Raw genomic sequence first — 11,879 nt, 5'->3', positions numbered from 1 at the left:
AGTCATCCATGTGTACAATAAAAAAACAAAGCCACTCATTTACAACACACTTTAGTGGTTACTCAGACTGCCATCATCACACGAGCGTGACGTCACAGCCGCGCTCTCTGTCGGTCTCTGACGGCGTACAGCACCGCATGTGCTTCGTCGAAAGCCTCGCCGACTGCCGACTGGACGCGGGTTCTCCAGCTCTGTAGCAGGGGGCGGCGCTGCAGCACGTCTCTGTTCCCTCCGAGTGGCTGCAAAGGAAAGCAGCGCTGGTGTGACCTACGGCAGAGGTTGACCTCTGATCTCTCACCTGCATGAGTTCACACACGGCCAGCAGGTCGGCCACGGTGATGTCATCCCCGCACAGGAAAGGCTGCCGGCGCAGGAACATGCTCTCCAGCTTGTCTAGAGTGTGGTCCAGCTGAGCCAGTGCAGAGTCCAGGCGGCCTTGGTCCACTGCAGTGCCCCCTTGAGCCGGCAACAGCACCTGGGAGAGCAGAGCAGCCGTGACACTTGCTCCCAACGGTGGCGCAGGACTGCTGCAACCTCCAGGATGAAGACTTTGGCCGCGTGTGGCCGAGTGTTGGTCTGATGCCACGATGTGTACTCGTCCACCCGTGCCCGCCGCTCCGGGTGCCGAGGGTACCAGTGATCCGGGACATCGTACTTAGTGACCAGATACTTCATGATCGCATCACTGCAACACACAGTGGGTGAGAAACAGACACATGTACTGTATCTTATTATTATTCTTTATTATTATTCTTATCTATTCTTATTAGTGAGAACCAGTTTGAGCTTTTGACCAATAGAGTGAGGTTTATGGTAAGAGGCTGGGGAAAGGGTTATGGCAATGAGAGGTCCCCACATGGATAGAAGCGCAACATGAGTGAGTGTGTGTATGAGCGCGAGAGACTGTCCACCTTTCAGTCAGAACGAACTTGTTGTCCACCAGAACCGGAACCTTCATCATGGGGTTGAGCTTGCTGAATTCTGGACTTCGGTTTTCTCCTGCGAGCATGAACCCGGGTGAGCCGACAGCAGGTGTCTCTCGTCTGCTGCTGCTGCTGCAGCTCTCACCTTTGCGCAAGGCCACAGTCCGGACTCGGTGCGGGATCTTGGTTCGGTCCAGAAGGATTTTCACGGCCCGGCAGGGCTGCGACAGAAGGTCCAGGTAAACTTCCACAACTCGACTGGTCGCCATATGGAAAGCCTTCTTCAGATTCTGGTCATGACGAACTTTGTACACTTGCGACGTCTTTCAGCGAACGTACCTACGTCACATCCGGAACATGTTGGTCCGTCGCCTGACCCGGAACCTTCTTCTGAGGTGTTTCTACACGGACTTCTTAACGTACCGATGCGCTGCAGGGTCGCGGACAGTTCGGAACTGATGCCGTGTTCCATTTACGTCACAACTGGCAGTTTCTCCATCGTCTCGCATCGGGAACCGCGCCCGCGCGCTGGTGAGCTGCCTCGTCACGTGACCTTTTCAAGAATTTCGTTGCGCGCGTATTGTACTTGGGGGTGAAGTGTGGGTCTGGTGTTTGTGTGTATGGAGGATTGTGTGTGTGTGTTGGGGAGGCAGCGCATGCGCGGAACAACCTCTAATGGCGTCATCTTGTGACGACTGACGACTCGGGATTTTGTGTCCGTCATACAGAACCTTGCCCAACATGTCTGGTAATTGTGTTTCTCTCAGTCTTTCCACTTTAATGTTGCATCACACGTGATTGTCCGGACTTTTAACTTTCCTGTCCCTTCCAATATCAAGCGTCCTCTGATTCATGTGTTTCCCTTCCCATTCATGAAAGGTACGTGAATCAAACCTGAGGAAACAAAGTGGACCCATGAATGAGGCCCATGAAGGTCCCTCCTCCTGTCCTCTCACCAGAGTCACGTGACCCTTGAACCAATGGCCGTTGCTCCAGCACAACGGCTGCTTTCCTCACAGCAGTCGGTTGGTTCTGTTTACTCAGCCAGATGAGGCTCCAGATCCATTCCAGCTCAGACCGACAGCCTCAAGGAACATTGCCATTTCTAGCATGTCGGACTTTGGCGGGGCCTCGAGGGACCCGCAGCAGGGCCTTCCTCCCCCGCTGGCCATGAAGGCTCTTTCAGAGGCGTACGGCCGCCTCCGGTACCGGGACACGTCTCTGCTCATCTGGCAACAGCAGCAGCAGCAATTCACACCCCCCACCACCTACCTGAACCGCAGCCAGTCCACCTGGTACGGCAGCAACGGCAACCAGGCGGTTCTGGTCCGAGACCGCAGGACTTTGGAGGCTCTGGATGGGCGGTCCAGAATCTGCACAATGATGTGAGGAGGACCAGTTCTTCAGACCGGTCACCTGAATAAAAGCTGTTGTGACCACTACCAAGTTGCTATTGACAAACCAATGGCAGCGGTGCGGGAATAAGAGTCCAGTCGTCACTTGACGTGTTTATTTATGAAAAACAAAGTAACTGAGAAAATAAGGATTGATATCAGTAATTACATCAATAATCACGTGGTCTAATGTCGGACAGCTACGGTACAACTAGGTGGCGCTCACACATACGTACGGCCGGAGTGCATGCAGATACACAAAATTACTTTTTTACTTTTTCGTATTAAAATACAAAAATCAACTGTCCATCGCAGGCCGTCCACAGACAGGGGGTTACCATGGCAACGGTCACTCACTCCCTGTGCGACAACAGCTGACCATCACTGAGGCCATCTCTGATCGGGCACCACAGGAAGCACCAACCCTCTCACTACACACACACCCATCCAGTTGGCAGAGAGACACCTGAAGGGGGAGGAGACTGTTTCATCAACCAATCAGCCTCGGGGGTGGAGCTGCGATGGGGAGCATGTGATGGAAACGTAGTGTTATAAGCACAAGTTCTGAATGGCCGGGCCACCGACTCCCCAGGACCGACCCGGTGTTAAAAATGAAATAAAATAAAATGCTGATCAGTCAGTGACCTTTGACCGGGGAACCAGCCGACACTGGACTTGGCTGTGGTTCATCATCAGGGAGAACTTGCCGTCATGGTGACCATCACCCATGAATCAGGCCTCACTGCCCCCTTCTGGCGATCACACACCCACTGAGGATAAGAACCTAAAAACGCTTTAACCTTAAAAACAACTTAAAAATGTCCTCTCCGAAGTCCAACAGAACCAAGGCAGGAAAAGAGTGGGGTCGGGGGGGTCGAGGGCCAGGAATCCAACGCTTGTGACGGTGGTTTACTCCCATCTCGCTCTGGGCATTAGGTCAGCTAATCCAGGGGTCAGAGGTCACATCCCCGAAACAAACTAGAAGCTAAAAACGTTTATTTACATCCAGTCAGAGTGTGTGAGATATACGTGCGTCCGTGTGCCCACGCGAGAGTTCAGTCTGTGTCAGAGGACGAAGATGTTCCTGTGGACGAGCTGTCGTCTGACGAAGAGGAGGAGCTGCCACTCAGACGACTGGCTCCGCCCCCTGAAGCCCCTCCAGCTGCTTTTTCTGGAAACAAGAGACGAAACACATTGGAGACAACATGTTCCGACTGGACCCAGCGATCGCGTCTGCACTTACGCAGCAGCTTTCTCTGCTTCTTCTGCAGACAGGACTTGACGTAGCGCTCCAGCTCTCGAAGGGTGGAGGGCTTCAATGTTTCAAAGTCGATCTCGATCTCATCGGGGTTGGAGTCTCTGAGGGATGGCTCTCTGGACTGGATGATGTGCACAACCCGACCTAGTTTCTCCCCAGGTAGCCTGTTGATGTCCAGACTGAGCTGCCTCTTCTCGTCGTAGGACATAGGCAGCGAGGACTCCTCTCCGTCGTCTCCGTTAGCCGACGCCCCTCCCGCCGTCTTGCTGCCTTTCTTGGTTTGTCTGCACACACATAGGGTCAGAGGGTGAGCTACTGAGTCTGACTGCATGAGTGAGGAGTGAGGTGGACCGACCTGGGGGCGGGGACCGTGCTATTGGCCTTCCTCACAGGAGCCTTCTTCTGGTTGGCTGGCTTTGGTTGCTGAGCAGCCGCTTTCCGTTTCTTCTCCTCTTCTGTCTTGGCCTTGTTCCCCTTCTCCTTCTTCTTGTCCTTGTCCTTCTTCTCCTTCTTCTTCTTGGGTTTATTGACGGGAGCCTGCGAGAGGACGGCCAGCTGCTCGTGCACCGCCTTCAACTGGTGGAGCAACAACGCGTCAATAATGCTTCCCATTCACACATTTAGTTACATGAGACTTCCATCCACTTTTCCGTTCGTCTGAGAATCCAGTCAGGACTAAAGACACAGGTTCTCAGAAAGTACATGCATCTCGCACCCAAGTCATGGTTACTTCCACAGATAAAAACAACTTCTCACTGTCCCTCAAATTGCATATAAAAAGTTGGTCCATCTGCTTGGAACAAGTCTATAGTTGATGTTGAGTCAACATGGCGGATCTGTGAGCCATAATCAGAGCCTCTCATCTAGGGAAGGACTGAATGGAAAATTTGTTTAGTTTATTTAATATCTTACATTTTTTATATCTCAGACTTTGTTTTCAAATAAAAATAACAATAAAATAGCAAAATAATCTGTTATATAATAGGCTGATGATGTAAACACAAGGCTCAAGATAGTATGGTTGAACACTCATTGCCGCAATTCTATTCTCAGCCGCCAAAAGTTTTAAAGAACCGAAAACTTCAACACACTGAAGCATTGCCATGACTAAGGTTGGAACCGGCCACGGTGACTACTTGACATTATGGTCAACAAAGAAGTGATCAAATGAAGAGGAAATATGTGATGCATGGGTCAGAAAGTCAAAATAATTTGCACTTGTGTTGAACCGCTCCCGTTCGGGCACCAGCCGACTGTGCAGCAAGCCACGGAGTCGGAGCTGTCACCGCTGAAAGTGGAGGATTGTGTTTCCATAATTTTGTCAGCGGTCCAACAGAGTTCATTTCACATCCGCGGCCCATTTTTGTATTTGAAAAACAAAGTGAAAATCATTGTTCAGGCTGACCTGCACAGTGTTGGATCGTGTCACATGCCACTGTAGCTTTTTTTTGCACCATTTGGCCGAATATATTGAGCCACAGAATGTTCAGTGCATCCCTACTCTCATGGACGTTGGAGGCTTATTAAAGCAACAGACGACTTGGACACTGCAGACTCTAGGTCCATCACTGTCACTTCATCTTGTTGATGAATTTCCCTCTCTGCATACGTCATTGGAAAGCTGTGGCTACAGTGACCCTGTCGCCCCAAACCTATTGCATCACCCACTCCTAAGTGTAGCACCTCCACAATGACTTTACATGTAGTTCCAGCTGCAGATACTAAGCTGCTTATCATTTCATCACTGGACATCACACCTAGCTAACGTCTCTCAGAAGCCAAGTAGCATTAGCTGTGGCACCCCAGAATAGTGTGCGTGCCTCTTCATCCTGGAGACATTTTGATGGCTCACTGTTGGACCATAGATGGTGACCACGTGAGGAAGTGTTCAGTGAGATCTGTGCGACTCATGAAAACCGCTTGTACAAAAGAGAAAATGACTTCAATTGTTCCACTGCTGAAGTAAACCACTGTTGACAAAGCACCAATCATTGAGGAACATCAATCTGGCCGACAGAGACAGGCATGTGTGACCCGACCAGGGAACACTGTGTGCTCTCTATCTGTAGAGTGTAGCCAGGGTCAGCTGCAGGAGGCCATAGATGAACGGGAACTTGCAGACCTCACTAGGAGCACACGCCTGGCCTGTAGTCATCCTGCAATCTTTCAGCGACGCATGCTAACAAAATCCCGTCTCATCTTAAAATGCACGTTCCTCTCAGCAGGTCCACGAGGGACCCTTCGACACGGTTACTGGTAAATCACACTGAATTTGGTTCTGACCAATATGACTGGACAATCAACAATCATTTATGAGGAAAATCAAGAAGAAAACTGGGTGTTGACCTGTGATTGGTCGGCAGCACCAACCTGCTCCTGTAGCTCGGCCAATCGCGTGGCTCGCTCCTCCTCTGAGTCAGACGACTCATCAGAGGAGGAGTTGTTGCTGCTGTCGGAGGAGGCGGTGCTTTTACTGACCACCGGTGTTGTGGATGGTACAGAGGCCTCCAAACCTTCGTCCGGGATTTTGGCAAAGCGCATCTCGAAGACGTCCTGGGAGAGGAGCAACAAATCAGAGGGTCCCAACATGACATGCTCTCTGCTCAACCAGAATCGTGTCATGTCACTTCCTACGGCTTGTGGATGTTCAAGATACCAAATGTTTATATGACGTGCAGGTCTTCATGGTTCCGCTACCTGAAGCTTGCGGGCCATGGCCACCACCTCGTGGTCGGGAGGGTTGTACTTGTAGCAGTTGGAGAACATTAACCGGACGTCGGTGGCGAAGCTCTGAGGATCCCCGTACTCGCCCTTGTCCATCTTTTTCTGTGTATGGAGCAAATTATGTTTACCAGACTGTTGAAGTGCAGAACATCTGAAATATCAGAGGAAGAGAAAAGTTAGGGAACTGTACCCGGACTGTACTCAGGTCCATTGGGTGTTTGATGATGTCATGGTAGTCGTGCAGTTCCAGTGCTGCAGCATCAACGGGCTTGTAAAAGGGCCAGGCGTACGCGGCGTGCTTCTTCGACAACATCTCCTTCAAGATGGCATCGCAGTGCTTCATCTGTTCACCCAGCTTCCCACTCTTCCTGCCAGAACCACCAAGAGGCCCTCCTGCTGCCTCGCTCACGGCGGGTTCCTCTCCAGTCTCCCGTCGGGCCTTGGCGGGTCGAGCTGCAGCTTCACGACGAGAAGAGCCCAGTTTGGCAGGTTTGCTATCCTGTGCTAGTGGCGAGTCAGCCCGACCTGCTGAGATGGCAGAAGTAGTGGGCGTGGTCGTGTCAGCTTTCCTCTTCACCCCCTTCTTCTGTAGGGCAAATGCAAGGCAGGTCAGAGGCAGACTACGGTTCCGACACACAGATTGAATCTCCCCGTTACCTTGACAACGGGCTGTGCAGAGGGCATCATGGTCGCGGGAGGTTGTGGTGCAGCGATTGGAGGTGTGACCTGCACAGGTGTGGGAGCTGTTGAAAGTACGGGCGTCTGTGAGGGTGAGGAGTAGGAGGCTGGGGGGGAGGCAGAGGATTCTGCCTGCTGACTCACTGAGGGGCAAAGAGAAAACTGACATTACTCTCAACCAGAACACCCAGGAGGAACAGAATTCCAGTACAGCAATGAACAGGCACCTGTGGTGGCAGCCGCAGGCTGTTTGCTCTTGTTCTTGCCTTTGGGCACAGGTGGAAGCAGAGCTACTTCTTCCTGTGGCATCTGGGCCACTTTCTGCAGGAAGATCTTCTCAAGGGCCTGAGCCATGAGGACGATGTCATCTGTGGGCTGGACGCAACATATTCAGAACCTGCTTGTAGAAGTGTCATCACTGGGGCTGCGCGTGGGAGCCTAAATGTCTGTATCACAGTAAGAAGGAAACCTTTCGCACTAGCAGTGTACAACGCAGCCAGGACCAGCCGTCGTGTTCTCTACCGCACATGCTGTGTGACATGTCACAGCGTGGCAGGCACATTCAGGTCTCCGACTGATTCACAACACAGTAAGTTAAGGTGTTCATTCAATATTTGTCTAAGTCTGCCAGCCATCAGTGTTACCATTGTGCGTCAGCAGAACTCCACCGCGGGGCAAATTTATACCATGTATACCAGCACCCCTTGTTGCCACGACACCACTACTGTGCAAAGACCTCACCACTAATTGCAACTGGTGCTTTAGCAGCCATAGAGTGATGTAAGACTACAATTTTAGGCACTGCATTGCGTGCACACAACATTCTTGAGACAACTATAGGGGCAAAGCACGACCATGTCACTTCACCATCACAGCAGAGTGATGAGGTCACTGCAACACATAAAATGAAGCGTAACTCCACTACAGCAAGTGCCAGCACCTTGTTGTAGATGTAACAGTTGGTGAACATGGTGTTGAAGTCCTGCATGGCTTCACTGGCACTCCAGTAGTAGTTGTTCTCCAGACGCTTCTTGATGGTTCCCATGTCCATCGGGTTCTTTATCACTTTGTGGTAGTCCTGAGAACAAAAGAGGGCCCATGTCAGCAGAGCAGAGGAGAACCAAAGAGCAGCCATGCACAGGAAGGGCAGTGAAGAGACAACTCTCTCAGAGGCCGACAGACAGGTGATGGGGCTCACCGCAAGACACAGCTTGATGGCGTCCACTGGCTGATAGAAGGGCCAGGCGAACTGATGCTTCCACAGTGTCTTCACCACCACGTTCTGCATGTATTGAAGCTGGTTTGTTTTCCTGGGGGGGACACAAAAAACACCAGGGTCCCCAATTATAAACCTGTGTGTCGGTGCACGCAAAGAAGGATACGACATTCATAGGCACAAAATCATCAATACCTACAACATCCAACACCTGTTTCAGTTTATAAACTACAGCCTAGTATTAAGATGGTGTACACAAAAAAGCACTTAACCCCACTCAAATTATGCCATGTCACGTACACCTCAAATGAATGTTCAAAGTAGCACTGCCATGACAAGGACTTGCTCCCGAGTGGTGCAGTGCCACCAGGGATGAGGATCTACAACAGAGTCCACCACTGTGGTCAGGTGGTGGGGCAATGTAGACAGGGTTCTCCCCACTATGGGGGTGTCTCTGGCTGCGGGATGGGGGAGGCGATGCATCGGAGTTTGAATACAGGAAATACAAAAGCAAAGCCCATTCTACATACTTCACGATCCTCTTTTAGGTCCTCTACCTGAAAAAGCGAAGTCCTACTTGACACATTTTTTGAGCTTCATGTTTTTGGCTGAAATTGCCTCCCAGTTAGCTGCTCTACAAGCTCACCGTAAAATGTGAAATGGACTCAATCCTGACTGAGGCATGTCTCATGCCTCTCACCAATGTACAGGAAATCCATTCCACCGTTTGCCGTCAGCAGGTCAGCTGTCTGGACCTCAGCTGAAAATATGCTGCCATTTAGCATGCAAGCTTTTTACAGAACACGTAGCCCTAAAACTTGCCTAACCTCAGTCCTAGGATGTGCTGTATTTATGAGTCAGTTGGAACCTGAAGTACACATAAATAAAGTGGCGCGGTGGTGTTCACTGACAAAAAATACAGGAGAGCGAGTCTGCAAGACATTTAAGCGAGGCTTTGCAGCATGTGAACAGACAGCGCAGCAAAACATGCCAGATGTTTTAGCTGCTCAAATGCAGTGTTGTTCTTGAATGAGTCAAATATCCCCAATGGAATTCAGACGCATGGTCTACGTCGCTCATTTAGACTGCCAGTCGGAAAATGTATTTATCAAAATCAGAAAAACTATATTAATCCCAAGGGAAATCTTTTTCGTAACTTAACATGCTCTGTAAACAACAAAAATGTAAATATAAAATGTAAAATATAAAATGCAAAATACTCTACTATACTAACAGTGTAGGAAAGAGGAAAAGAAGGCTATGCACATTGTGCATATTAAGATTCACATGGAAGCGGGCTATGTGGAAAAAATAAAAACAGATTATTTGCTACAGGAGCAAATGTATGATGTTTTGCTGAGCAAAACAGTGTCCTGTACGTCTGTCTTCATATATCTGTCCAGAATCTAAAAAATATTAAATGTCGATGAGAAACCTTCAGAGTTACAAATTTGTTTTCAGGAAAATATTTTACTGTCAGGATTTCATGTTTTCCTTCTGAGGTCTTACACTGAACTCCAGCTGCCTTTTCTAATTAATACACAATCAACAATAATTAAAGCTCTATCGGCAGATATCCAAATTCACAAACATGCAACAGTCAGCACTCACCTGCCAGGCTTTGTTGGATTGGTGACCTCAGGGGGGGGCGGATTGGTCAGGGCAGGGGGGCTGGGTGGAGCAGCCTCGGGGAGGTCCGACATCGTGGACGGTGACAAAGACGCGATGCACGGTGGGTTGCTGTACTGGCCTTAAGGTGAAAAAAAATCCCTCTCTGGTGCGAGGGCGTGATATGGAGATGCACACAAGCGTGTGGATGTGTGACTTCAAAGCCTCTTTGGTTGGTGTTGGTTCTTCTTTGCATCCACGACACACAGTCCCATCGCACGACCTGCAGCAACAGCCAGTTAGTTGAAATAGTCACGAAAACTACTACTAAATCTGGAAGATGTACTTCCGTGCACAAATCAAATGTGGGGCCAGAGAGTATCCAACACGAACAACAATTTACCAACAAGTTTCCATGAGGGAGAGGAACCAAAACATTGGTCTGTCTGCACAGAAACTTCAGTGAGAACAGACCTCTCACAAGTGCTTTCCAACAGATCTGCCAATAGCCCACAGAACACAATTAAAGAAAACAAAAGTTGATCATTGTGGAGCAGCAGAAATGTCACCCACATTGCAACTCTCTGAAGTCTGGAATCATGAAGGATTCATACATCAATTGCACCCTACTTCCCATGGCAAAGGTATAATAATTACCGGTGATAGATCTGTCATCTTCATCACATCTCTGCCATATCACCGCTCAACCGTTACATTTGACAATTATTCCTGATGACCCTCTCCTGTCAGCAGGAATTAAATGGGTGAAACTGTCACATTTGACACACACTCTTGTATCTTGTTTCACTCAGTGGTAGAAAGAAGTGGTGTAAACACTTTCAGAGTTGCAAACTCAAGATCAGTGTTGTGGCTCATCTTAAAAGTGGTTGATCAAATGCAGCATTTCAGATGACAGAACTACTGCGGAGCGTACAATTGTCTGAAGTTTTAAAGTCAATAGAAGCTGCCATATGTTATTTTTTCTGGTCTCCTACACTGCGGTTGCTTATTCATGTGAAATTCCAGTATCTCTCATGTTTGCACTTCAGCTGGACACCCAGGGAAACATGGTTCTCAGATGGACGGGGTTCTGTCACTCACTAGGTTCATCACTGACAAGCCGAGCCGCATTGGAGCAGGGTAGACTGTAACATGATATGTACACCCAGAAAGTAACAATAAGTGGTACTGGCCGAAAACAAGTCGGCGAGTGGCATTGCCCACTGAAATGCTCGCCATGAAGTGAGAAGCAAGCACCGAACCATGGTTACTTCAACTCTCCCACTCACGTCAGAAGAAGGGACGCTTCCCCGCACTTAGAGCAACAACGGTGGTCGGTGAACAGCTCGAGCTCGGTTCCGTGGGCCCCGGAACGCATGCTCGAGAGCGCTCCGGGTGCAGCCCTGGGAGCCCGTCCGAGCGGACTCCGGTACCAGCCTCCATCTCTCCAGCCGTGAAAAGATGGCGGGCAAGACAAACGCTAAGCTAGCGGGGCTAAGCTACCTAGCCGCGTTTGAAAACAAAATTGACGTTAGAGCGCGCGGATGGTCAGAACCACACTACTCGGCAACAACTGGCGAGAGTTTTCCAGACGGCGAGCCCGTCGAAGCTTGACCTTTCCACCTTCATGCGAAGATTCGCGTCGATGTCAGATGCTAGCGAGTCACTAGCTTTTAGCTGTTAGCAAATGTACTGAGCTTTGTCTGAAGGCGCCGAGCGACGGAGGCTCCAGCTCGGTGCCTCTGTCGATTGCAGACAGTAGTTCTTCCCCGACCCCGCAATAAACACAAGTAGAAGAGGGGTTTACTTGGGAATCTCTCCAGGGTGTCCCGCGGGGCTCCGCTTTTCGCTGCAGCTTCTATTTTAGCAGCATAATAGACGAGCTACCAGCTATCCGTCTGCGCAGGCGCACCGACGGGTGACGTCATAAATGTTGTTGTGATTTGATTGGCAGGAGAGTTCCGGATTGACGGAGGGTCACTGAGTGGCGTTTGTGTCGTCAGCTACTCCGTGATTGGCTGTCGATCGAGCATCTTCATCGTGATTGGTGGTGTGAGCGAGCTCACGCTGCTCTCCAA

At 50.0% G+C, this 11,879-nt stretch overlaps 3 protein-coding genes across 4 annotated transcripts; 1 reads left to right on the top strand and 2 right to left on the bottom strand.

Moving 5' to 3' along the window:
• Positions 1-29: 29 nt before the first annotated feature.
• Positions 30-1,527, bottom strand: gstt2 (glutathione S-transferase theta 2). The gene is made up of 5 exons (XM_053869693.1): positions 1,069-1,527; positions 912-999; positions 535-685; positions 299-475; positions 30-239 (listed from the first exon to the last, which is right to left on the bottom strand). The coding sequence occupies exons 1-5, from the start codon at positions 1,190-1,192 to the stop codon at positions 93-95; spliced, it is 687 nt and encodes a 228-aa protein (XP_053725668.1). The 5' UTR covers positions 1,193-1,527; the 3' UTR covers positions 30-92.
• Positions 793-3,931, top strand: LOC128761993 (putative uncharacterized protein BRD3OS). The gene is made up of 2 exons (XM_053869694.1): positions 793-1,454; positions 1,803-3,931. The coding sequence occupies exon 2, from the start codon at positions 2,034-2,036 to the stop codon at positions 2,310-2,312; it is 279 nt and encodes a 92-aa protein (XP_053725669.1). The 5' UTR covers positions 793-1,454; positions 1,803-2,033; the 3' UTR covers positions 2,313-3,931.
• On the bottom strand, positions 2,420-11,745 carry LOC128761990 (bromodomain-containing protein 3-like). 2 transcript variants are annotated; one of them, XM_053869689.1, is made up of 12 exons: positions 11,609-11,745; positions 9,805-10,084; positions 8,176-8,287; positions 7,918-8,055; positions 7,205-7,352; positions 6,957-7,120; positions 6,490-6,885; positions 6,273-6,401; positions 5,922-6,128; positions 3,931-4,151; positions 3,561-3,859; positions 2,420-3,488 (listed from the first exon to the last, which is right to left on the bottom strand). In XM_053869689.1, exons 2-12 carry the CDS (start codon positions 9,894-9,896, stop codon positions 3,373-3,375), a joined length of 2,022 nt encoding a protein of 673 aa, XP_053725664.1. In that variant the 5' UTR covers positions 9,897-10,084; positions 11,609-11,745; the 3' UTR covers positions 2,420-3,372. The 2 variants fall into 2 exon arrangements, with proteins under 2 accessions (XP_053725664.1, XP_053725663.1); XM_053869688.1 differs by having other exon boundaries at positions 2,420-3,859.
• Between the last annotated feature and the right edge of the window lie 134 nt (positions 11,746-11,879).

This window comes from Synchiropus splendidus, chromosome 7 (genome assembly GCF_027744825.2).
Source record: "Synchiropus splendidus isolate RoL2022-P1 chromosome 7, RoL_Sspl_1.0, whole genome shotgun sequence".
NCBI classification, from domain to species: Eukaryota; Metazoa; Chordata; class Actinopteri; order Syngnathiformes; family Callionymidae; genus Synchiropus; species Synchiropus splendidus.
The sequence above is the reverse complement of the archived record's forward strand: the minus strand, read 5'-3'. Positions and strand labels throughout refer to the sequence as shown.